Source organism: Taeniopygia guttata, chromosome 6 (genome assembly GCF_048771995.1).
Source record: "Taeniopygia guttata chromosome 6, bTaeGut7.mat, whole genome shotgun sequence".
Lineage (NCBI taxonomy): Eukaryota > Metazoa > Chordata > Aves > Passeriformes > Estrildidae > Taeniopygia > Taeniopygia guttata.
Window position 1 is genome coordinate 10,297,254 of NC_133031.1, and position 27,325 is coordinate 10,324,578.

Below are 27,325 nucleotides of genomic sequence, written 5' to 3' on the forward strand. Positions count from 1 at the left end.
AGTACCACATTCATGAAAAAAAACTTTACTAGAAATGCTACGTGGGCTTGCCTGGTTATAGCTCCAGCTAATCAAGTATACTCTGGCTTCTGCTTGGTGATGCCCAGAAAGGAAATACGAGATAAATAAGTGCCATACACACCAGACCACATCACTTCCTCCTAGGCAAATCAAGCACTTCAAAACAGATTGAAAGGGAAATAATTTATGAGAAAGGCTGTGACTCCTAAATCTTCTGTAGAAGCATCACAATTATCCTGTTAATCTGAAAATGCTGATGTCACCCCTAAGCATTCACGCACAATGCTTCCATTACGTAACTACCAACAAAAGAGGAAATACTCTTACCAGATTTTTTTAAAAACATTTGCTTACATAAAGCTGCATTTGGCTTTTACAGTACCACACACCAATAACACACTGTTCCATGTTTCAAACTCCAGTACCATTCCCTCACAGCACAGATGATGTTACATTATGCTGCTGCTTGTTCAAAGTGGCAGTGAGATGACACATCACATTCAACTAGCATTACAGCTCACGAATTATTGCATATTGTACCCATAGCTAGTTGTACCAATCAAGAAAAAAATCCATGGAAATAATCCATCCTGAAATTAAAGCATCATTCCTGTTAATCAAGAAACAGAGTAACATTCATGGTAATTTCCTCCCTTTTCACTTAAAGCCATTAACACCCCCCATGATGTGAAAAGTCTCACCATAAGAACTGTGCCATTTTTCCTGTGCTCTATCACATTTATGGTATTCTGACTAGAGCTCTCCAGAGTTATTACTGAAAGATCAACTTGTGCAGAGAATTCCAAAATGCATCACAATACATCATCTCCAGAAAATTTCCAGCCTTGGCTGGTTTGACTGACCACAGCCTCAGGTCCAGGCACTGAATTTTGTTGTCCCAACACACAGGTGAAATGCAAAGCACTACATTCCGAATGCTCCTTGATCATTTTTTGCATCCTTTTTTTTTTTTTTTCATTTTTTCTTTTAGCAATTTACCTGACACTGCCTTCCTTCTGCAATCACTCAGAGGAGTGTTTTATTGCATGTTAAAAGACAAGATATGTATTGAAAGTAGCAATTTTATTTGAGTTAAAATTATTTACAAAAACCCAAAGACATACTTCATGAAACTGGTACAAACTATTTTTCCTGCCGTTGGCTTTTGCTCCAAAGATCACAGCTGAGAAATACTGTATAAAATAAAAATAGGATTGGATTCAGAAAAGTACTCTACTGTTCTAATTTCCAATTGAGAGTATTTACACAAATATTTACAATGGAAAAAATGTTACTTTAAAACTTTAATTTGCAAGTTGACCTCAAGTACCCTTTAATGCAGAGTTATTTGAGGGTCTAACACACAAAAATGCACTGCAGTTCACAGGGTGATTTCTCCCCCCACCCTCAAAAAAAAAAAAAAATCTGCATTTGTCAGTGCTTGACAATTAGTTACATTAAAAAAAAAACAAACCTGTTAAACACTGAGGTAAATCAATTCCCAAACAATTACCAGTGTAACAAAGAAAGGTAGTTGTCCCTGCTTTCCCCTATCATCACATTTGCATCTTCTTTTCTCTTGCCATCTCTCCACATGAAACTACATAATCAATTTGAAATCTCATTATAGATGTGAAAATCTCTAAAATCTGAAAACTAGATGGGCCAAAAATTTATTAATTTTCTCCTCATGCAGATCATTTACGTACACCTTTTCCCTCTCTCTCAATATTGGTTTGGTTTTTTTTGAAGAAGGGGAACACAACCTCAAAAACTTTTCTAAGTTACACTGATACACTAAGTTTTAGAAGGTGATGAGAGAAAATGCAAAAAAAAAAAATGACCAACATAAGATTTTTGCCATTAATCAGTTACTTCCTTACAGAATTCCCAACAATCTGCATTATCAAAAATAGGAAGACATAGAAGGCAGCCACTGTATGTAAAAAATTTACAGCTGGCACTGATACAAAAGCACAAGTTCTTAACTTTATACACGGAGATAACACAAGATCTAAAAGCAGGTTAGATTTCCTGTTATTTCCCCCTCATTATACATAGAACTAATATTTTTATGGCTTCAAGTTTTACAAATTCAATGGAGTAACATGATGTAACTACCTATACAGGTATTTCAAAACGTCAACGAAGCAGATCGCAGAACAGTCTGCAAATATTCAAGACCACCTTAATAAAAATACTTAATAATCAATTCTGTTGGTCTGAATAGTGAGTGCAAGAAAAAAATTGTTTAAAAAGTCATGTATTTTCTGGGATTCTTTGTTCCACTTAAGTCCTCAAACACAATGCTTTGCTGTGAACTAGACCTCAGACTGAACAAAATCTTAGCTATATCAGCAATTTAAGGCTTTGTGTTGTATGCATTTCAACTCTGTCATACTACAGAAGGATGAAATAGAAAGATTATGTCAGCTGGAAACATGAATCCCCATTGGTGTTTTAGCTTCTTTAAAATTATTCCCCCTAAAGCATCCAAATTAATTGTATTCAACATTATAAAACACACCTTGAGTTCTTCCTTGAAACAAATTAAAACAGCATTTCAAAGTTTTTGCTTATTGGAAGTGTAAACTACCCTGCGAGTGAGTGTTTTTGAAATGGTTTGGTTTTTTTTTTCTTTATTTGACTTGCATTTTAAACAGGGCACAACTTTTTACAGTCACTATTCCTTTAGTGGATACCCTCAATGGCTCTGTGTTTATGGGTCTGCATGCTCTTGGAACTACAAAGCGTTATGGTCTAGCAGGTTACAGTTTGTGGGCCACGGGAGTTTTAGAACTGAGAAATAGTTCAATGACCAAATTTCAATCAAAACAGTATAAAAAATAAACTATCCAATCCTCGCCTCTTTGGATTCCAACAAATTTTAAATATAGACAGTAGTTAAAATCACAAAAGTATTTAAAAATTTATATTTTATGATTTTGGATTAATCTAGTAATAAAAAAAGCAGGAGCAAATTAAACTCAAATAGGAGCGGTGCTGCTGTCCAGAACTTCTTTATTAGAACATTTGTTTGATACCTCAGTAGCTAAGCTGCCTTTGCACCTGGCTGGCAAGAAACAGTGGCTCAACAGTAAACAGCAGTTGCACTATCAGCAGCAAGTTTTTCCCTTGAAACTTGTCACGAACAAAGCAAGAAAAAAGATAGGGAGGGTAAACCCTGCCAAAAATATTTAAATACTGCACTGCATCACAAACAGCAAGGTTTCTTTATTTACTTTCCTCAGAACCTTTTTCCCCTCATTTTTGATAGTTGCAGATTGATGTAGTAACTGTCTTTTAGAAAATGCTGAATGCATGGTTAAGAGACCAGGTAGCCTTAAAAATCCGAACACGAATGACACAGATGAATGCTCTTGGTATATCCTTCAAGGACTTCTTTCATGGCGATTTCTTTTGTTTAAGGGTAGCTCCAGCATTAGAGTGCCTGCAGCGGAAGTTAAGTATCTAGCAGTGTTCCAAGTATTCAATCACCCTAGAGATAGATTTCTGGCCTGTTGTTCCAACAGCACACTGGAAATGCAACAGAAAACACAAGTAACAAACAAGCATTTGTAGCACCTCCTTCAAATATCAGAGAGCTATTCTATTTTCAGAATTTTACTATTTACAATTATGCATCAGTAAAAGCAACTAGGTTCAGGCAGCCGATTCAGAAATATCTTCCTGGCCAATCACAATATAATGAGAGACAAAATTATGACAGACAAATGGCCTTTCAGTATTAAAAAACAAAATAACTTCCTGTGCTCTATGAAGACACAAACTGAAAAATGTTAATGTTTCTAAAATGCATAAAATATTAACAGAACACAGAATTACAAAAATATCTTCAAACATCAACTTGAAATATGTATTACTTACAGTAAGGTTCATAAAACTGAGAAATTTTTTGAGCATTTCAGTCATTATCGAGAAGTCCCCTTCAGGTAAGTACTCCCTCACAGTAGTCACATTGATCTAAGAAATAAAACAATCTCATCTTATTTGGGAAACATTTTTCTGCCACAGAACTATAATGCTCTGCATGTGAGATGCACTAAGACAAGTATATTTATTTATATATTTAAGTCTCTTTTAAGCAATACTCATATCTTCACTGTGTTTATGTTTCCAGAAAACAATTGTTAAAATAATTTTTTATTGTTGGTTTGTTGAAATTAAAAAACAAACAAACAAACAAAAAAAAAACCAAAAAACCCGCCTGTCAGACGTCCATCCCCAGGACCTACAAGATTATCAAGCCACCAGATCACTCCCCTGATAGGGAGAGGCTCTCCCTTTACAGCTGTGAAGGGCTGAGAATTACTGATCTCATTGTCAGTCTCAGAACACTGAAACTGTTATGGACACTGATCAGTCCAAAGACACAGAACAGCACCTGAAAGCCCATTTCTGCACATGGTAAATTCAGACAAGCCTAAAGGCAGATCTGAACTAATTTTCACGTGAACATATTTTTGATAGGAGACTTTACTGAGTTCTCAGCCATTGGAGTTCCATATTTTTAACTTCAGCTTTCTATTACATATTCCAGTCCTTGATAATTATTTTGAACTAATAGGGACACACACAAGTTCATCTGATTTCAGTGGAAGAAAAAACTAAAGCAGACTGATAAAGAATAAATAAGTCTTATGGTAAATTGCTTACTAAAACTATTGAGAAGGAACAGGCTTAGCCAATTTTCCTCTGCACTTCCAAAGTTAATTCTTTTGCTGGCTACAAGGAAGGGGAGAGAGTTAGAAGAGGTCAAATACTCAATTCCAACTGCTTTTGATAAACACAGGGATGTTCAAAAAATTTGTTTTGGCTGGAAAAAACTCTGGCAACTCTTCCCTTCCCAAAACTGTATACATCAGTGTAGCTTCACCAACATATTCCTCACACTGAAGCCAAATTTAATAAACCCCTTTCAATACAGTAAATTATCACTTCATTAAACATTATACTGGACTTAAGATCAACTTATTCCCTTACTGGACTCTCCTGGCAGAGACAGCCTAGAAGCAATGCTGTGTATGAGGCCACAATGCAGTCTTCCATGTGCTTCCCAGCATGCTGAAGAGCTGTAAAAGACAACAGTCTATTGTATTCTCTAAGCAGCTGGTATCTTTTACTGCTGCAAATACAATCCTTCATTATCACTTTGCAGAATGCTTTTTCCTCAAACAAAACGACCTTTTGGGCTGAGATTTCAGAGATCAGGAAACACCACTCTCACTGACTCAGCAGCACATTCTTGACAAGAAAAATGGTCTTCATTCAGTTTCAACTCATTCTGCTGCACAGGAATTTTGTCATTTGCCATTTCCATGTGCAAACTGTACGCTGAACACCCCAAACTACCAATGCAAATGTTTCATGTGATACTATATGCCTCTAAAACCTCCCCCAAATTAGTTTACTGTGTTAAGGATAACAGGCACAGCATTTTCTGCTGATGACTCAGCATTTTGGGAAAAACTACAAATAACTGCAGACACCAGTTGTGGAGCAACAAAGAGGAGGAAGGATATAAAGCAAGCTTGGAAAAAGTAATATACCACACCTATTAACATGAGATGAAAACACTATTAAAAGTCATACACTGCATCCACTATTAGAAGATTAAGCAAGAAGGAATGATATTTCAGATCCATTTTCCAGAGACAAACTATGTAATAGGTCAAAGATACTCAAATTCCTGGAACAAGCTACCAAAGATGCAGTACATCAATGCACTACACAGGTACCTCGAACACCACTGACAGAGGGAGAAGACAGACAAAAAGCAAATGGGGACAGAAGAGGCAAACAGAGAGAGGAGGGAAAAAACCCCAACCCTTAAAGTAGATTGAAACAAGAACCCTGGGAAACAAAATTAAGGCAGGTAACTTTCAAGGACTGTTCCAGAAGAACAAGGTAACAGCCTAAAAAACATCCTTTCCAGAATATTTTGTACATGGAGTGTTCCAAAACTTTCTGGGGTTTTTTTTCTGTTTCTTTTGGGGTTTATTTTGCTCTGTTAAGAAACAGATAAAAGGTAAAAGCAGTATAACAGCTTCTACTTCTCATGCTTCAGATCTGAATGGCTCCTATATATGCAGCAGTTTCACTGAGGAAATCCCAGCCCTAGAGACTGGATGTAGATAAGAAGCAGAGGACAAGGAGGGATTTTATACAATCACACCGTTCTTTGCCTTTTCTGAGCTCATCACAGCCAGACAACATACCTTTATTAAGATCAAGTTCTTCATCGTCTTCTTCCTTCTTATCCTTCTCTTCAGTGCTATCTGACTTCTCTGTGGAGACCCACTGGATCTCCCCACTTGTCTCCTGCCATTCCCCACTCTTATCATGCTGAGCTGTGGGAGCTTCTTTAATCAGCTCGTCCGTCTGGCTCTCGGCCAGCTGTGCTGCTCGCTCACACTCCAGGAACAGCTGATGTGGGGAATTCCAGGAGAATTACTGTTAGAAACTAAACCCTAAACACATTGACTTAATACTTTTATTTCCTGTTCACAATTTACCCCTTAATACAATTAGCCTTCAATGCTTTTCTTAACAATATGCTTTTCTTCCTTAAAGGAAAATATAACCTGGCCCAACAGCAGTGCTGTGCTCCACAGCAAGATCTCCCTGGCTGGCGCTGAACCACTTGACAGGCTCCTCTTGGGCATCGTAAAAGTTTAATCACTTTCCTTGAGACATGGCTGGAAGACTACAAGCTGCCGTAATTTCCTGTCCATTTTTGTTCTCTACCAATTTTCCTTTTCTTTTCATGCTAATTATTCCTTCTTGGCTTCCTTAGAGCAAAAAAAAGGAGGAGTCATTTAAAATGACTTTGCAAAGAATGTGAATGAACAAGGAATCCCATATTAGACACTTATTTCTTGTGAATTATTTCCTAAACCATGCAACCACTAGTTTGAAATACAGCTTTGCCAAGCTACATACATTAAGATATTAAATATTATTTTTACTGATTTTTTTGTCTGCTACTGAACAGTTATTTCACAAAGTTAAATACAACTGAGAAAAGCATCCATAAAATTAACTCCACTACAACAAAACATCTGTAATTTCCTTTCAGTTTTTTCATTTTAGTTTGCATGGTTAAACTCACTTACCAAAAATATTGGTGGATTTTTTAAAATATATTTTTAAATTTTCTTCATTTTATTGGTGAATTTCTTTTTTCTTACAGTCAATTTAAGAATGCTGTTTCACATCCATAATCACTACATCTGTATTTTATTGCTTTTTATAAAGGATTACCTTGTTTTTTAATTTAAAGTTGCAAAGTCCCAGATGGTTTAAAACAGAAGTCAAAGTAAATCATCTAAGAACAATAAAACTAGAAATAAATTGTATGGGAACAAAAGAGTTTTACTGGATGTCTGTAAACCACTGTCTTTTACAGGGAAGCTGTTTCTGTAATGAACAGCACTGCAGAAGTCAGAGTTGTGAGCAGCAATCTTCCCCATACCTTGCTCCACTCCTCAAAATACTGAACAGAAAAACTGACACATTTTCATTGCCGAGTTCTCCCTTCCTCCCGACAGTCTGATAATGAGAAATGGGAACTACTGCAGGACAAACACTTCTCACCTGCACTAAAGCCTGAACAGCATCAATCTGTCCAGTTATCTTCAGGCTTTCATCTCCTTCGCCCGTACACAAGGAGTCGAAAGAACATGATGTTTCCATATTGACAAGGCAGTGCCTGTTCCGGGCACTGTATTCCACCAGATTGATTAACAGACCCAATCCCTGCAAAATTGGAGAGTTAAAAAAGATTACACACACTGTAAAAAAAGCTGATTTAACAAAAACCATCTATTTAAATGAACATCTTTGGCCTTATCTTTCTGAGAATACCCAACTTATGAAACAGTCTGACAGACAAGGGGATCAGAATTTAAAGAAATACAAGATAGAACAGAGATCCCTGTACAGGAGAACTTTTATGCAGGAATCTGTTTTTCCAATTCTGAACATGAAAACATTTTTGGAGCTGAGAATTCCTTTACAGAGGTTACGGATTCAGGTGTGCAACCCTGAGCTTATGTTTGTAAGAGATCCCTCACATACACAATTTCACTGCTGTAATTAGGCCACTCTGACCCATTTTATATAAGCTGAGGTAAATCTGACAAAGCTTTTAACTCAAACAATAATATGAAACATATTTCCAAAACTGAAAATATGTTTGAAAATTATTAATTCATATACTTATTTAGCTAAATCTCTTTGTTCATCAAGCGGTGCACTTTTCCCCACCAAACATAGGGAAAAAAACCCTCCAACCCCAGAAACTAAGTACTTCACTTTAGGTATATATGTGATCACTGAAAACTGTAGGGGCAACTATTCCTTAATAAGGAACTAGAGCAGCTCAATGCACAAGAAGGAGGCAAATACTTTTCTGTCGATATGAGATACAAGAACTTACCAGCACACGGATATCAAATCTCTGCTCTTGAGGTAGGAACTTTGGAACCTGAAGCACACAATTCATTGCTGTGCCTATCAGACCATCTTGTTCACCTGTTTTTGTACTACCCCATTCTGCAAACAAAGAGTTCAGAGGCTCAATAGTGAAAACATTCACATTTATAATGGTAAGCAGCCTAATAAAAACCTTTTGGCTCTAATGACAAACCAGCCCCTCTCAGTCCAAGCCCTCATCTAAACATTTCACGCTTGCAATTCTTCACCCAGCTTGCAAAGACAAATTACTGAGGGCTGTAAGCAAACATCTACCATGAATAATTCCTTTATAGCACTGGATTTGAAAAACCATCATCAACACAAAAAAATATTTACACTAATGGTTTATTTGACATCTCAGCACAGAATATGCAAAAAACATTTGTTGTCTTACCATTATCATTTGTCAGGTTGAGCAAGACCCCAATGATGGCCCTCATACAGTCTTCCACGGCTTTACCCACGTGGTTAGTTACATTCTGGTGAGGCACAGACTTATTGTCTGGTAAACAGATACTGTCTTCAGCACGATTATATCGCTGGATTAACTCCTCACAATGCTGCAGTGCTCTGCAGGGAGATGATGCAGAACAAAATTATCTTTACAACATACAGAACATTCCACCTTTAGACTTGTTTCACAGGGGAAAAACCTGACACAGAGTTTTATGCAGAATTTTTCTGACACCCAGTCTGTAGGGACAGATAATAAACTTATCACCTATAAAATCCTTTTATAAGATCAACTGGAAATTGTGAAAACAAAAATCTGGAAATCTTAGCTTTTTATCAGCTTGATAATTCAAGAGCAAGTTAATTTTCCTTTCCAGCTTCATCACATGGTCTTATAAAAGATATCTCCTGTTCCTACAAACCCAGCCTCTCATATCCTCTGACTATCCAGCACAACACAATGTGACGGTGTTACCAGAATGTTCTCTTGTTCTCTTCTCAGAACTACTTCATTCAGAAACACATGACTTCCCAACAGTAAAATTCTAATCTTGTAACACTAATGGACCACAAGCATGACTTTACTGTGTACCATCAGTTAAACTACCACACTGATTTCAGTTACAAAGAAAACCAGAAATGTCAAAAATATATGCTGTTTTAACTAACGTATTAAATTGTGGTTTGCTTAATTTTTATTTAAAGAAATACTCCAAATATCTAACCTACAACCATGAAATCATAATTCCAATGAGGTCTGCAGAGTCAAACTTTCAGCTTCATTTGTTCTGTTATGAAGAGCAATACAAGGGGCAGACAGGCTCTGTCAGCCAACTGAGACCTCACCCAGATTGGTAAATGGGTTAGAGGTGTTTGTACAAGAATCTCTGCCAGGGAGAAATGCCAAGAACAAAATTTCACTATTTTAATTCCTAGTTACACTGTCAATTCTGCTATGCTCCATTCCAGTAAACACTTAAGCATGACAAAGCCACAATAAATAAATGTCACTTCACCCTCTTCTGTGTTCCTTTTTAGTAGAGAAGGAGCTGAATCCACAGTCTGCAGCTTCCATAGACCCAACAGTAGCAGCCCTACACACTGGTAGTACTCAGGTAGTTGCCCAAACCCCCATCTACATGAACTTCACTCAATGAAAAAGCAAGAGTGGAAATTTTGGGGTTATTCACCCCTAGAATCTTCTGGTATAAAGCATTTTTTTTTTTTTTTTACCCTATCATGCAAAGTATTTTGCAAAACTGGGGGTTTTGGGGATTTTTTTTCTACAACTTACTTAGCTGAGGAGACTATGAGCTGAGAGTCTTTGTATGCTATCAGATAGCTCTGATTTTCTGGATTATGCACAGTTACCTAAAGAGAGAAGGAAAAAGTAGTATTAAAAATAAGAGAGTCTTTTCCCGTGGAAGAGAAGCATTCTGTTTTACTACTATTATACTTTATTCAGTTCCACATTTCTTGGCTAATATCCAGTGTAAACTTTCACTTCTCATTTTTCAGTTTTCAGTTCATTTCTCATTTCCTTGGAGTTTTCATCTTTAAATAACTGTGGCACTGAAGATAAAACCATCTTCCCTGACAAAAGTACAGAAACCATGCAGCAGAACATTTTGCCACAGCAGAACCCTGAATCCACACTCTGGGACTACAGTATCCCAAGTGTGTATAGAGAACACAATTATATATATGGCATTTTAAGGACTTGACATCAAATCCACTCCTGAGAGCTTATTATGCATCCAACCATAACACTCAAGATTCTCCTTGATTCCCTTCGCTGAAACTTGGAATCCATTTTCAGAAGCAACAGAAGTTCTTTTCTTGGACTTGCATGATTTGGCGTGTTTTGAATTTTGTCATCTCTCCCAAGTTTGTAAGGATCTTACTAAATCATAAACACCCCTAAGTCCAAATTTGAATGTTCTAACACTAGACAAGGCTCTTCTACTCTTGCTTGGCAATTCCATCTACTCAATATAAAAGCAGAAAATGACTCTGAATATTTTTTCTCACTGCTGAGAAGAAAGGTAAAGAGAATTTTTAAGACACCCTTCAACAATTGTTCTTGTTTCTCAGTTTTTAGGTTGCATTTACACTATCTTTAAGTCTGTCCTTCTATTTTAGTGAAGAAAACAAGCGACCACTGTAACTATTTGCCCTCTACTTTGGGTTTAAGGTGTTGAGCAAGATTCATTGACCTGTACTCTGATCCCAAATGTTTGCTGCTGTGTGGAGCTGCATTGCTAGAACATAACAAGGCTCTTCTGCTTTCTTAGGGTATCACAACAGAAACAGAGTAATACCAGTAACAAACACCAACCTCAGTGAAGGTATTGCAGACACACAAACACCATTCCTGTCAAGTAAACTCTACAGAAGTACCATGTATTTTGATTTTCTTACGAGTTCTCAAAGAAATATTTACCATCTGCATTTACACACTCAACTGTGACAGGACTCATTTGCCTTTCAGGACAATTTTCTCTTTCAGCACTTCTCCAGCTGATGGCTCAAAGTAGCAACTCTTAACATTGATTTCCTGCTTCTAAGAAAATCCCACTTCTATAATGATCAGTTATTACTAGGCACACATTGGAGAGTCAAAACTCATGCCTTGAAAACAATATCCAAAAACAGCAGCTTTTTGTAGGAATTTAAGGAAAAACATCACGTTATACTTAGTTATTTTTACCAAAAATAATCTTGGAATGTGGTACACACATACAGAATAGTACATTAACTTTTCAAACATTACAGAAACACTGATAAGCATCAGAAATTTAGTAAAGTCTTAAAAAAAAATAAAAATCAACCTTATGGAGCTATAATGTGACTATACACTGAAAGACTGTAAACCAGAACTGCTTAAGAAGCAGCTTTCAGAAATGCAAAGGATCTGCTCATACTCACACTCTCCAAGACCCGTAAACATCTCTCTGCACCCCATAACGAAGCAACCAACTTCTCCTCGTTTTCATCACTGCTTAGGTGATCCACACATTCTTTAACTAAACACAAAAAGAAGTTGTTTTCCTCCATGAGTAAGAGGTCTCCAAAAGCCAGGTGTACAAACTAACCAGCTACTTAAGAGTTGTTATCAACTGAATTTACACTTGCACACCTCTAATGGCAGGAAATAAGCATGAAGATGTGATCAGCACTCCAAAAATTTTCATTTCTCTAGGTAAAGGAAAAAAACAAGGAAGACTCTAAGGGAGTCTTTTAGAAGAGGAAAGAGACAGGACAAGCACACACTTCCCAAACTTTACAAGTCTGAAACCATACCTTGAAACTGTGTTCAAATTGAATACTTTCATCTCTCCAGTCCCTTCTTTGTTCTCCCACTGCTTACTTAAGACCAAGCTTTATTCAGGTCAAAAATTCATTTAGAAATGTCTCTTTTCCTAGCTAGGAGATTCTGATCAAAAGCACAGTAACTGAGGCATATCCTTGAACCCGCCCCCACCACCATTTCCTCTTGAAGGGTTTACTTCCTTTGGTATATTTAGTTTAAAAATATCTGGTCTGTAAATAACTCTAGAAGACTATAACAGAGATTCTACTCTAGAATAAGTGTGCTGTACAGAAATACTTATCAATTCTGTCCAAGCTTAAGCCATTTTTATTCTCATACATTGTAATGCAATGCTCTTACACATTCTACTTAACATGAAAACTACTTTTAATCCCACCTGAAACAGATTAAAATCACTAATATTTCTCAGTTACTTGATACTGAATTGCGTATTTTTTTTAAACACTGCTAAGAAAAATACACAATATTTCTATTTTCAACCACAGGAAATGAACATTACAAAAAGCAAACATTTTATTACAATTCACTATTTTTTCACATTTTCAAGCAGTATCCCCACTGTACCTTTATCTACAATATGATCCAGACCACCCAGAAGTCGCAATTCTTCTTTAAACCAGTCCCCAGCTCGCTTTGAGGTGAGAGACAGTAATGTCTCCATTGCCAAATGCCCAGTCTGAAAGAGTGAGGTTCTGGAATTAGTGAAATCAACATATGCAGCTGTAGCCAATAATACCAAGTCACACAAATATCCGTCATAGGAAAAACACAAAAACGAAAGTATAGATTCTGAGAACCACCACCAGAGGGAGCAAGAACAGACTGAAAAATACGCATATCTAAAAAATTACAGTACTGATAAAAAAGATACTTTGCATTTTCAAATTTTCTTTATCTTATTAATAGCCTAGAAAATCCAGTAAGACCCATATCATCTGTTTCTCTTGTTATCAAAATAAACAACTGGAGGAAGTAAATGGACAAATCATCCAGGCAGTAAAAAAATCAAGAAAATCCCCAGTGAACACAGCTTCTCAATCTCTCAGATACATTGGCTTTGCTACTCAAAGATCCCATTTATCGCCAGTGGAGGTATCTTGTGTTTTTAATTTTAAACCTACATAATAAAGCAATTAAACTGAACAATTGCAGGAAACCTTATTCTATTTACTGATACACTTTTTTCAAAAAAAGGAGGAACACACATATAAATTCAACAATGATAAAAGTAAGTTCACCCCCTGCAAATGGAAGTAGAACAGTACTCAACAGGCTTGAGCAAACACTCCATTGTCTCAGTATGAGCCCTCCCCCCACCCCCCAGCATCTCCAGCTCCTTTTCTTGCTTTCAAAATACTTGATTTCCAAGGAGGAAAAGAAAGTTACCACCCAAAGTTGTTTCTGGATTGTAGGAGCAAGCCCTGCCACACACTGTCACTATGAGCATAACAGCAACAGCATTTCTCCAGGGCAAATGGAAGAACCCTTGGGTCAGCAAAGGGTTGTGTGCATCAAGAGAACACAAGTAGCAGCAAATCTACAGTAGGTCAGTTAATTTCCTAAATAACTATACCATAAAAGCTCAAAGGCAGCACAATATTTAAAACACAGTGATTAATTTTTTGCCAGAGGGCAATAAGACTTTCAATAACCCTAAAATACTATAATCTGATATTTGTACACACTTGATAAGGATGGCAATTTTTTAAATAAAAGCAATGAAACCTCATAACTCTTTTGCTTTTGAATAAAATAATCCATTGCATTCAAAATTTTTGTCAATTACTAAAAATTTTAACACCAAAGGCCCAAAACATGGCTGCCTTAACATTTAAGCCTTATGCTGAGAGTGAAAGTAGAATAAGCTCTTTCACCATCTGAAAACAGAAGTCACTCCTGAAGGCTTTTGCTATGATGCAACAGTGAGGAGGCAGCTGCTGCACAAGCAGGAGCTCCAGAAGGCTGTGCTCACTGACAGGTGAGCGCCATTCGCTGAGGTGAAGGCCAGGTTCTTCAGGTTTATCTTCTTCTAATGCAGCACAGCGAACCTGGAACAAATTCAACCTGCACACACCTCCTTCTTGGTTTCTGGGTTTATGTTTTTAACATAAACAGCCATCAAGAGAACAGAGCCTTTGAATATTCAAAAGTTAGTCCAGCCACACTTCTAGACAGACACACAAGGTTGTCTGTGGAAAGAGGGAGGCAAATCGATCACCTTTGCCTGAAGATTCAAAAAAGCAAAGGTGTGACTGGTTAGGCACAAACTGGAGGTATAAAAACATATATCTTGCTTCTCACTGGGTATGTCTGAGTCTGAAAACGCACAGAGCTTTTCTTTACCCCCAGAAGATTGGCTCTTTTTTTTTGCATTTTCTGCGCGTCATTTAGTACAAAACAGAGATCACTTATTGTATCTCATGACAGGGATCTACATGAAAGAAGCTTGATCTTCAACATATGAAGTTCATTATTGTCTCAACTTACCACTGCTACTATTTTAAACTGGAAGAGAACCTAATCATCTCATTTGGATTGCAAATATTCTCTAAATACTATACAGTCTCTACTTCTAGATGGTGCAGCTGGGAGGAAACCAGCTTCCATCTGTGAGGTACTACAATATTCAATGCATTTACAGCAACAGCTCAAAATAAATTTAAGAAATAGAGCTGCCTCAGGGAAAAACCCTCAAATAAAGCAGCTGAAACTGATGGCCGAGGATATTAATGCTCTTTACTCATGAACAACTTCCTCACAAGACAGAGACCCTTTTGATATATCCTCTCCTTTCAAAATCTGTGTCTAAGAAAAAAACAAGAACAGAATTACAGTTCATAAAAAAGCAACAGGCTAGATCAGATTATGAATATGAGAAAAGCTCAAGCAGGAGACAGTGGTCTTTGTGGCTGGATGCTTTAGCAATGAGGAACCTGCACCAGCTGTTCCATGCTTAATAAAGGGAGCTGTCTTACATTTTATAGTGCAAGAGATATCCTGGCACTGACAAACTCTGCTATGTAAGCTGCCTTCAGTGCCAAAAAAGCACTGAAAGAAGACTCTGATTATACCAAATCCTAGCTGATCACCATCTAAAGAACATTCTGTGGTGGTATTTTCAGACTGTAAACTTAAAATGCAGAATATAATCTCATGTTCTTTCTTCCTCTGCAGATTTCCAAGGCCAGAAAGTTAATTCAAACTCCCTACCAGCATCTTTCATATATTTGTATGAAACAAGCCTAAAAATTGTAATTTGTAATCCATTGTCACCACAATCTGATTGCCAAAGTTAACAATGATGTCATGGATATTATCTTCCTCACCCAAAATTCAGCTCTTGCTAAAGCTACAGAACAGTGGTGCTTCATACCAATTCAGCTCTCTGCTCCATAGCCAGAATTTGGAGAGAAAACATCCCAAGGACTCTCTTCCTAAACTGACACAAAAGTCCCAAAAGCTACAGAAGAAAGTTCCAGCCCAACAAGGCACATAATGTTTTAGTCTAACTGAATATGGAACACAATCCTGACTGCAGATTACTGCCAGGAATTGGAACTTTACTTGCACTGAAAATCTCTGAAAAGCTCACTTCATAAGCAATAAATCAGAAGCTTCTCCCATTGAGTATAAGTGTTACAGAAAAAAGGCTATAATCATTACAAGAATCTTGAAATGAATGTATTACAGGATGTCAAAAAATTAAGATCACACTAACATCGACTATACTGAAATATGGCAGAAGCAGACATTACTTTTTGTGATTTATGGCTACTAATCTAATCAATCTGTCAATCAATTCTTAAAATACACTCTTCTAAAAAACCTTGCAACTTAGCCTTTTTATTTTCTAAGCTAGTTTGATGATAGCATCAAATTTCTTTTTAAACAGAACCAGTTCACTCTGCTAGAAATGACGGTATTTTCATAAAGAGCAAGTACATTTGAGAAAGGAAGGAAAAAAATTCATCCACATTCATGGTAAGCAACATGCCATCACACTTTGGGTAGGGAAAAATCACTTTCTGCAAGACAGAATTTTTTTAAAATGTGAAAACCTGAACCAGTTTTAATTTAGTACACTAATTTAGTAACTCTCATGCACAAATCCCTGCTTGTGGAAGTACTTACAAAACTTAGGCAAAGAAATGGAGTCAGCCTATGTGTAAGCGTCAAACACATGGTTATTTCGTGTTACTTGTTTGCAACTGCTCCCTATAACTAGCTACCCTTAGCAGGGCCAAACACAGACACAGAAGAACATCCTAACTTTATCCAACAAACAACCCTTAAAAAAGGAAATTTCAAATCTGAAGAGAACACTTGAAGTGCAGTCAGGTACACATAAAAGGTAAATGAAATACCATGAATCCTTTGCTGGGGACACGAAATGAAGGATGATGCTTTCAAGTTCCATTTTATTAAGCATTCCACAACTGCCAAGACTTTCCAATAAATGCATGTTACCCACCGTGATGTTTTCGAGATCAAGATGTTTGTTGTGAACAGTCTCACATAGTCTCCGAATTTTTTCCTTAATTTTATTCATGTCTTTTTCATTCAGCAGCTTGGCAGAGGAAGCATCTTGTTCCAATTCTAGAAGCCGTATCATCAGATCTAGACTAGCTCTGTCCAAATCCATGTTCAAGCGATCTCTACTAAGGATGTACATTAGAGCTGCTGTACAAAGGGACAAATTCTTGGGTTGGGAGAGAAAGAGAAAAAATCAATTAGCTTTTACTAATCATTTTAGGCAGACCTTTCACTATTTTTAATAAGTAAGTTGAAGATTCATACAAGAAAAGGTGTGACAGGCCCCATTCTAGCACTTGCATAAGCACCCACTGTTGAATGGAGATTCTTTCTACCCAGTTACTAATGCGTTCTCCTGACAAATAAAACTGAGACACAAAGCACTCAACAGATTTACAAAACCCTAGTAGAAAAGCAGGGATTTCTACTTTTTAGAGACTCAGTACTGCAGACAGAGTAAGAAATAGTAACTCTACTAACATAGTATTAGAGAAGAGACAGACAGCAGGGGAACAAAGTAAAACAGCTCAGGGTACACGGCAAGGCAGGTGAACAGTCTGGTTTGAGGGGATGAACTGGTGACAGCACCAAAAAATCCAGAGATCATGGGGACAAGTGTCTGCAGGGAGGGAGTGCCTGGGGACATAAATTCTGATTCTGCTAAATGGGTCTGTCACTCAATAGTTTATCCAAACTTTTCCACCATAAACACATTTCTTTCCAGGGGAATTCTGCTTTTTGGAAGTAGCCAGAACATAAACCAGCTTCCCCTGTCCATCCCCATCAGCCCTTAACATGTGAATGTTATTAACCTGACCGCCCATATTTTACACAGAATTGGTGTAGAGGCACATCTGACTGGCTAAAGAACACTTGATTCTTCTTGAAGAAGGAATTAAATTCTACCTTCATGAGGCTCCAGAAAAGCCAAGGCAGAAGATGACTGTCAGGAAGGGACAGACAGCAGTGAAGCAAGGCCATCCATCCCTGGTGTCTAAGTACCACACTTGCACTGAGAGCACTGAGCTCCAAGTTACAGGCAAGAGGAAAAATGTTCACTGGGAACAGAGGTGTGCTGAGCACAAAACTGTCAGAAACCTCTGTCAATAACTGGAGGAGTTGAGAGCTGGGGGGTGTATGGGGCATATGTGCTCCTTCTGAGTTCAACTCTCAGGAGTCAACATACTGCATGCATCCATTGCAATTGTTTCTGTCTAAGGTAAATTAAACACAGAAACAAACTAATTCTGGAACATAAATGTTGTACAGCTCAACAGGAAAGAGCAGAATTCAGTGTCATAGCAGATGAACATCTTGTTTAGAGTTCAGCTAACCATCAAAGCAATCATTATCTACTCTGTTTATTTTAGAAGTAAGCAATAATCATACCTGGTCATACTAAGCAATATCAGCATTTCCAAGACAGGATTAGGCAGCTGACAGTCTATCAAAAGCTATGTCAAAACTCATTCCTGTCTGAGTTAAGGAAATCCTCAGGTGAATAAAGACTTTAATCTGACCAACTACCAAAGATGTACTGGAACTACTGAAGGAAGGAAGGAAGAGTTTCCAAATCTACATCTTTTATGAATACATGAAGACAGGGCTGTTAAAGCTACCCCAGCCTTTTATCACTACTCCAGCCTTCCCAGATGTAAGGCAAAAAGCATCCATGTGAACTGTCTGCAGAAGGCATACATTGTTTACCTTGATTGTCAGTAACTTTCTCCCATAAGCCTTACAATGTTATTGTTTTAATTACAGAAATTGTTTATTCTTCATTTACTTGCAGCTGGCTTAAACTGTACATGTCAGGTTCCTTGAAGAACTGGGTACTTCCAAAATGGCAGTGATTTAAACAGGACACAGGCATACACACATTCCAGAGGAACCAAAGGTTAGCTAATCATTGTTCAGCCAATGTGGGACTTCATCTATGAAGAACTATATTTAATGACCAGCATTATCTAGGTGAGTTTCCTGGTTTAAAAAAAATGCTCAAAGGTCCCAAAGGATTTTCTATGAACTAGAAAGTATGCAGCAGTTAACAGAGGGAAAGTGTGAATTTATAATCTGGGCTGCCATTATTTAGGCATTTCAAGAAGTCAGACTTAGATCATTAGTCAAAAATGCCTTACAGATACCCCAAAGTCTGGTAAGGGCAATCACACTGACTCTGTAAACATCTGTACCAAGCCTTGCCTTGTTCCAGGTTCCCTTCTTTTCAACCAAACCAGCTTTCCATTATGAAGGGAGTAATGGTTCTTTTTCTGCCTGCATCAGCTGTGCCAACACTTCCCTTCAGACTGGCCACCCAGGTTTCAAGATACTTAAATGTAATCAGATCACCAAGGCACGATGCAGGGAGTTTAAGGCTGCAGGAGGGCTGCTGGAAAGCAAAAAGGATGGACTGGCTCTGTGTAACAAGAGCCAGGTTATTGCCACAGCACATAACAGCAGAGATTCAGGCCAAAAAGCCTCCAACTGCTGATGTGCAACAGGAAAATAGTGATGATATAAAAGTAAGGACCTCAAACGTGAATGTGTTTACAGCATGGAAGAAACCTGCTTCAGCTTCATACCAGTGATAAGAGTTTTGAAAAGCTGGTTTCTCCTAGTCCCCGTAGTCTGCATCTTGAGTAAAACAATTGTACATTTTGCTCTGATCTTCTGTGTTTAATTAACCACACTGACTGAAAGCTATCTCATGCCCTGCCATACACAATTCTGAGTTTGGAATGAAGGGAAAATTGTTGTTACAACTCATATTTGATCAGTATTCTAAGAGAACAAAAAACCCAACCAAAGAACAAAATCAATCCTTCCAAATGCCACCCTTACAGACTGCAGTAGAAGAGTGATTTTTTTCAGGTGAGCTTCCCTCATCTCATTCTACTCCTCAAGATGCATAAAACACATTCTGCTTCCAAATAAAAGCAAAAAAAGAAAAAAGTAAAATAAATAAAATTTGCTCTAGACATAAATTTCACAGAGTATCTAACTATGGATTTGCATGCCATACTTCTACAGAATTCAGGAAAACATCCTAGTTTGAATATACACTCCAGAAATGGCAGACCACTTACACCCACTCTCATCCTTGTCTTCTCTTGCTTGTTCTATTTATACTCCAGCTTGTGGGAACAGATGGTTATTTTCTAGGGTTCAGCACTACATATAATGCACTTTTATCTTTTTTAAAGTTATTCTCATGCTGAAGACATTATAAAACCACATTTCTGTGCTTAACTACTGACAGCTATAATGGAAATATAGTTTTTATTTTAAAAATTAACAATGCTTCAAAATCTTTACAAAGCATGACTGAAGATACAAAGTCAATTAAAAACTTATGTTTAAGCACAAGTCTACAAGAAAAATTTGGTGGAACAAGTAATTTTCACATTGTTATTTTTGGGTAAAGCTCTGTAAGATAGATGGTATTTTGTTTTCCCTGCTGGTTCAAAAAATGCCAACTGCCAGTATGCAACTGGTACTTTATACTCCTTATGGAAATGTTAAGAGTCCCCTATACACTCAGTCTATTCTACTGCATCTGAACAATGAATGCAGCATAAGTTCATATTTGTTTCCATTAACAGAGTCATTGTGGCAGTCTCCCCATCTCTTTAAGAAAATATTAACCCAATAAATGTGCATTTTTAGCTCAGTTCTTATTTATCCTACAGGGATTTGTGCCATGCATGCAAAGGCAAATGTGATTTATTATTCTTCAATTACTTTGAACTGAGATTTAGTGGAGAAATTTCTATCCATTGGAAAAAAATAAAATATCAGTGAAATAATTAGTGAATGAAAGGGTAGTAGAGACAGACAGTGTGCTTATCCAGAGATGTTAGTGTTGAAGCACATACTGTCAGTAGTTAGGGCATACCTATTAGCATTTATCAAGAGTAGTTTGATAAATCAGTAATTTCACAATACTGTAAAATCAGTACCAAGAGTGTACTGTAACGATATTTAAACATCAACTATCAATTTTTTCTTTGACAAAAGGGAGCACTTCATCAAATATACTGAAAATAGTGAATATAATCAATGCTTTTTGTTACTACAGACTAATAATAGCATGCAATTTCCTTTTGAACTGTATGTGCTAGTTCTTTTGAAAATGAAAGAATAATGGTAACTGTTAAAAGACAGCCAAAAATACACCCAAGCAAACTTCTACATTTTCCAGGGAACTGTGGCTGTCCTCTGCCCATCTCCTGCAACTCAGTGGTGCCAACTGTCCTAAATAGAGTGGCTGTACTTCATTTATTTCTAATATCACTTGGCACTATTTTGACAGCTCACAAAATGAACTCATTGAACCTGGTGCCGATGTGTTACAATTAGCCATTGCTAATTCTTGAAGGAGATGGAAAATAAGCTATTATTCTAAATCAGTTACTTAAAACTACAGCTTTTTCCCCCCACCCACGGTAAGATGTCACATACCATCTCTGAAATGTCTATTTCTGTGGGTGCTAGGTTGCATTCTGCATTGTATGCCACGCTTCTAGAGCTACTACAGAAAATTATAAACCTGACTGACATACACAGCTACTACCCATTTCAAGTAAAATCTCATCTTTTCAGCTTTTGTAAAAATATCTCAAGGGATACCCCACAGAGGTAACATTGATAAGAAGGAAAACTAAACTGCTTCAATTTAACTCTCAGGTCATGTTACCATAAATAGATGAAACTTACATTTCCTAGAATCCAACAGACATTATATACACTCAGGGCATCCTAAAACTGCAATTACAGCAGTGCTCAAGGAGACAAGCACAAGACATTAAAAATCCCTACAACAGCTACAGAAGAGGTGGTAATTCCCATACAAGCACTGGAGATGAGCGCTGAGAGCCACCTCTAAATCTAAGGAGGAAGGATTCCTTTCAAATGCATTTGAAAGAATTTAAAATACAACAATAAAACCCTTAAAAAGCTAAAGATAATAAATAAAATAGCAATCCAAAGCACAGTCCATTTTTACAAAATCCCTAGTTTTTTAAAAAAGAATTTCCAAACCCAGAAACACACAAACACAGTGTAATAAGGAATTTGTCAGCAGAACACAGGTGCCTTCATTTTTTATGCTTCCTAAAATGGAGCCACTGATCCCAGAGGCACCATTAGATACACTGGACTATAAATATAAATATATATACATACACACACACCAGTACACAGTACACTGCCTGCTTGCCCTTGAACAAAATCCCCAGGCAGCAGAACAGGTCTCAGCAAACACAATGAAATGCACACTGCAGCCCTACCTGGTGGTGCTGGGAATCATCCAGTGTTTTGAAAACCATGGCTACCATCCCATGTGCTCGCAGGTGCATCCGGAAGCTGGGCATGGCACACTTGGTCGCCAAGCTGATTACACTGCAGAAAATTAACTGGGTTAGAAGGACTGAAATGACCACACTTAACAAGAACAGCAGATAAACAAGTCTTCAACACAAGACTGACCACAGTCCTCAGACCTTTGGCAAACTGTTGGAATGTTTCAGCTAAAATTTGTCTAAGGCAGGTTTGCAATTGGTGAGCAGTGTTTTATTCAAGTTTCTTATCAGTACCAAACTATGTCTGCTTTAGTTTAAGCTTGGCTAAAAACAGGATTTTAAAGGGCAGCTTGAATTTGCTTCTCAAAAAAAAAAATAGCTGAAAATTTCCAGTAGTTAAATTGAAAGTAAAGTGCCACAGATTAAGCATGAAGCTCTGATTTAGAGACATGGGAGAGCTCATTATGGACCAAGACATTATGAGAAATTGTAAATGTGAATTTCCATTGTTATCTAATGCTTATCTAATTAACTGACTAGTCTCACTTATGCCTAATATTGCTTATACATAAAACTTCTTTTTACATTTATTGCTGCGTTTATGATTGATGGATACACAAAAGATTTCAGAAAAGATCTGACAAATGTATCAGTAATCACTGACCAGCATACGAATTTATTTTAAAAATGGCATTTTTCCCCAGCTTTCTCAGTAAGCTGTCTGCCATTTCTAGCACAGTGCAACATAACTGCTAAAAATACATTGCTTTTAAATGTGCACTAATGTGGGAGTGATTCTGCAATCAAGTCTTCTTGCTAAGGAATCTGCCTGTAAGAAATTCACACAGTAAGGCGTTGAAAAGAATAAGTGGTCTTTCTATCTCCAATCACAACAGCACCAGTTAGAGCTTACTGACCTCTGAGTCTTTTACATCTACTCCTATCCTTACACATTGATTTCCTTTGGGAAAACACTTTTCTTTCAATTTATTAAGTGAAAGAAAGTATTTTTTTGTTGTGCTTATATAAGTTACATTCCATTATATAAATTTGTGAATAATTAGTTTAAAATTTTGCCACATGAGCAAATAAGGAGCACTTGTATGAAAACTATTCCTAAACTGTCATTATAGTAGCAATTTATAGAGTTCTTGTACTTATAATCCAGCAACAATATTCATTGCTAATTTCTGAGGAACAAATAAATTTTGAAGTAGCTGTCTTAGAGGCATAGAAAGCTTTTTCTCAGCCACAGTCAAACAACAAAGCACTGCCATCACCTCTCTCTATGGATTCAAGCTTTTCTGTCTCTACTATTTTAGTTTTACTAAAAGAAAGGAAAATTTAGGTACATAAAAATATTATTGTATGGTTATTTAACATTATTACAATTACTTTCATGTCCATGCAATTGACACTGGTATCAAGTCACAAACTTTTCCAAAACAGGATTAACATTTTTGATGTCAACTTCACAATAATGTGTAACCTGAATATTAAGAATAGTCCAAGACAAGTTAAGGAGCCTCCCAATTAATATTGAGGCCTCAGTCCTTTTAGTGGGTGCCAGGCATGTAATTTCTCAATAGAAGATAAAGAACAGACAGCTGAATTTAAACATCTCACTACTACCTCAGTTCTAGATTTTCATTAAACTCTGCAGTCTCAGGGATTTTATTTCAGAACTGAAATTGCATTAAAAACAGAACAGATATCACACACAAGATACACTAAACAAACAAGTTATCAGAAGGTATTTTTTTAATTTACAGCAAGGATAACAAGTGTATCAAAGATGTCTCTTATTGCACAATTTACTATTTCATCTTCATAACCATACTGCTTATGATTATTCAAAATACACAATCTTAATTATTATTTTCAAATTTTACTCTTTATGGCAGAAGTGTCAAGTAAATGTCCATGAAATTTTAAAGCATGGTCACTTCTCTGATGCATATTTAATTCAGTATTCTCTTTTAAATACAGGTTCCATGTTTTGTATTAGATGTCTTACCTAAGGCAACGTGTGTTTAGGGGCTGATTGCTCTTCAATCCACTTAGCAAGTACTCAATATCATCTGTGAACTCTTGATTTTCACCAAATTCCACTACATCATTGAAGTGCTTTACATGCTGAACAACAGTGTATAACTGGAAAAGACAAATATTTTGACCTAAGTAAGTTGCTCTTGGGATTGATAATAATCTTAACAAGTACAGTTTAAAAATCTATTCAGTTTTAAGTGCAAGGAAACATTAAGATGTTAATAAAGGCCATTCAAAATATTATTTTTAATAAGAAAGCCAAATTGTGTTTTGACACTGTTCCTTCAGTAGTTAGGATTACTAGTAATTCTTTATCTTAAAAATTTGTTAAGAATACTTACTTCTTTGTCTTCTTTCCTACATTTCAATGCAGTTACTATCTCTTGATAGGGCTGAGTAGGTATTGTCACAGTTTTTATCACTTTGGGAGGTGGTGCAGGAGCCTTAAAAACTCCATCATCTTTATGAATTGCCTCCTTTGAAGATAGCCTTACCTATTAATAAGAAAGTGCTAAAATGGGCAGATGTTTTGAGCATGAAAACATACACTAAATACATCAGGAAACAGTACAGGTGTGCAACTGTCAAACTCACATCTTGGGACTATATTTAGCCCGTGCCTTGCACTACCAAGATGTACGTATATCTAAGCTGTGTGACAATGTGTCTACTCTTAAATACAAAAAAATACATTTCCAAATATAGGAAAGATGCAGTAGAATTCTGAAACTAAAACCAGCAGAAGAATAAAATGTTCCTTATATTGGTTCCTTAAGCCTCAGGGTAAGTAAACCAACCAAATTCAGTATTTATAAACAGTATTTATTTGCTGCTCTTTGAAGTCTCTTACCCCTCTGCATGGAGCTTCCAAGAATGCCCAGGCTGGCTGCACCATGAAGCCCTGAGGAAGTACCCAGCTCTGATGGGAGCACAGCCCTGAGCCAGCCCTGCCCCAGCCCAGCCTGGCCTGCAGAGCTCTGTGCCAGCTCTTCTGGCCCTGCCTGCCAGAGGACACTGCACTCCTGTCCTACCCTCCAGCCTCACACTCCAAACTCCAGCTGGCCTGGAGCAGGAGACTGCCAGTACACATTGTGCAGCAGCACAACAAAAGCCACACAGAGCAAGGAGCGGCACAGAGCAGCCCTCAAATCAGGTACAGCACACTCTTAGCATTCTCTTATCTGTGCTGTTAAATATTTTAGGAGCATATCATAGCACAAAATACAGCAGAACCTGTTCTACAGGGAGGCAAGAACTTGATGTTAGGTCTAGAATAACTACTGACAGGTTTCCAGACAACTCTGGCAAGTATTACAGGTTTCTCCTCGACTTACTTTGCTGTATAAGTTTGAGGTTACTACAAGCTGAAGTGCAGCTTATCTTCAGATTATTTCTTTGGCACAAAATCTAATATGAAGACAAACTACAGCAAACAAGGCATATGGGAAAAGACCTCCAAATGCCAAATTCTAAATGTACAAGTGCCAATTCCAATGGGCATTTACTCACCCTCAATCTCTCAGTAACATCATGTACTTAGCTTCCTTACACAGAAAAATGAGAACATTTTAAAAGTGTGGCTGAAAACATAAAATGAATACGCAGGCATAGAAGATGCATGACCTGTTACTCCAGGGGATAGCTAGAGAGAAAACCTTCTTATGCATTGTACACTGACAGACAAAATTAAAATAAAAGCCAAAATAAGCTGCTATATTACTGAAGTATTCTTTACATTCTGCCTTTATCACTGTGGCATTTCAGTATTCACTCACTTAAGCACCAGTGGCAAAATGGTAATAAACCATCCTGAAAAACTGGTTTAGAGCACATACTGGAGGACTGATCTTATCAGTATGTGAACACAGGAGAGCCACTGAAGGATCTCATCCAAGCCTTGGTTAATGGCTGCCCCTTCAAAGCAAACTCCAAGGGCATTTGGAGAGGCCTTAAGAGAGTACTTGGCATAAGCAGTTTGCATGCTCTGAGTTTCTCACCATAAACCTGAGACAGATTTCTCCCAACCTTCAGGTGATAAATTTCTACAGAAATGAAAGAGGCAGGATCCCATGCGCAGGAACTACCACAAAACATTTGGCTCAAGGCTCATTTACCTTGTAACTTTGAAGTATTACACACGTGTAAATCAGAGTTAAAAACCACGTCTGAAGCAACTTCAGATGTGCATCGTAAGATGAGCAGCACATACAAATTCCCCTCAGTGATTTCTTCAGCCAAACCTCTACCACATTCCTGAATTAATATTCTGATGGTTCCAGATACAAAGTGGAAGTCTGACAGAAGACAAAAGCGACTGTCTGAATGAATGAAACAGACATTTCCCTAGCTTGAAAAAGCCATATCCAAGTCTGTCTGACAAGACTCACACAAAATCTGCCCTTAAGTCAGCTATCAGAGTACTTCACAAAAAAACAGTACCAAGAGATTCAGTAAGCAACAAAACCTTCACTTCAAAGGTACGTAATTTAAATTGAAAAAAGGGCTTAGGAAAAACCCAGGGCTGAAATTTCTGCTCTCTCCTCAGACTCTAGTGGAAATGGTTGTTTTCAAATCAGTTATCTGCATTTTCCAGGCATTGCAGTTAACATCCAAAGAAGGCTGTTCAGAATACTGTGAGGTGGCAACTAAAAACAACCACAAATCAAAGAGGAAGAAGTACTAGAATACCACAAAGAGGGAAAGAGGGGTAGACTTAAAAAACAAAAAAAAAAAGAAAAAACCCCAACTGTCCCCCCAAAAAAACAAAACAAAACAACAAACAGAGCCAAAAAACAAAACCAAACGAAAGAACAAAAAAAAAACCCTACAAACTGGTGAACTGGTGACAACAACAAAAGCTGAAGAGTTATCACTGCAAAAAGATCTGCTTTCTTATTTTCTGTTTTTAGGCCAGTACTATCTGCAAGGCACCAAATGAAATTACATTTATTGACAACGTACAGTACTCTCTTAGCATGATCAGTAGCAACTTCTGCAATATAAGCTGAAGTCCCTGGATTCTCAGAGTCTCAAAAGAGTTAAAAAACAATTACTTTGAGTCTCAAAACAACCACTTACTTTTGGACAAACAACTTCAAGAACGTTTTCACCCCTGGTATATTTTTTGATATCCAAA

General features: G+C 37.2%; 1 protein-coding gene across 9 annotated transcripts in view; it reads right to left on the reverse strand.

The window, feature by feature from the left end:
* Positions 1–1,085: 1,085 nt before the first annotated feature.
* The window catches only part of WAPL (WAPL cohesin release factor), a 134,379-nt gene continuing 108,139 nt past the window's right edge, over positions 1,086–27,325 (reverse strand). For 8 of the 9 annotated variants that reach the window (XM_072931424.1, XM_072931423.1, XM_030276710.4 and 5 more), the window contains 14 exons: positions 24,531–24,683; positions 24,158–24,294; positions 22,129–22,240; positions 16,779–17,006; positions 12,872–12,983; positions 11,902–11,999; positions 10,268–10,344; positions 8,915–9,090; positions 8,483–8,598; positions 7,639–7,800; positions 6,261–6,468; positions 5,026–5,114; positions 3,910–4,005; positions 1,086–3,558 (listed from right to left, as the gene is read on the reverse strand). In XM_072931424.1, the coding sequence (XP_072787525.1) occupies positions 3,493–3,558; positions 3,910–4,005; positions 5,026–5,114; positions 6,261–6,468; positions 7,639–7,800; positions 8,483–8,598; positions 8,915–9,090; positions 10,268–10,344; positions 11,902–11,999; positions 12,872–12,983; positions 16,779–17,006; positions 22,129–22,240; positions 24,158–24,294; positions 24,531–24,683 (1,830 nt within the window). In that variant the 3' untranslated portion in view covers positions 1,086–3,492. The remainder of the gene's footprint in view (positions 3,559–3,909; positions 4,006–5,025; positions 5,115–6,260; positions 6,469–7,638; positions 7,801–8,482; positions 8,599–8,914; positions 9,091–10,267; positions 10,345–11,901; positions 12,000–12,871; positions 12,984–16,778; positions 17,007–22,128; positions 22,241–24,157; positions 24,295–24,530; positions 24,684–27,325) is intronic. The other variant, XM_030276708.4, reaches the window with a different exon arrangement.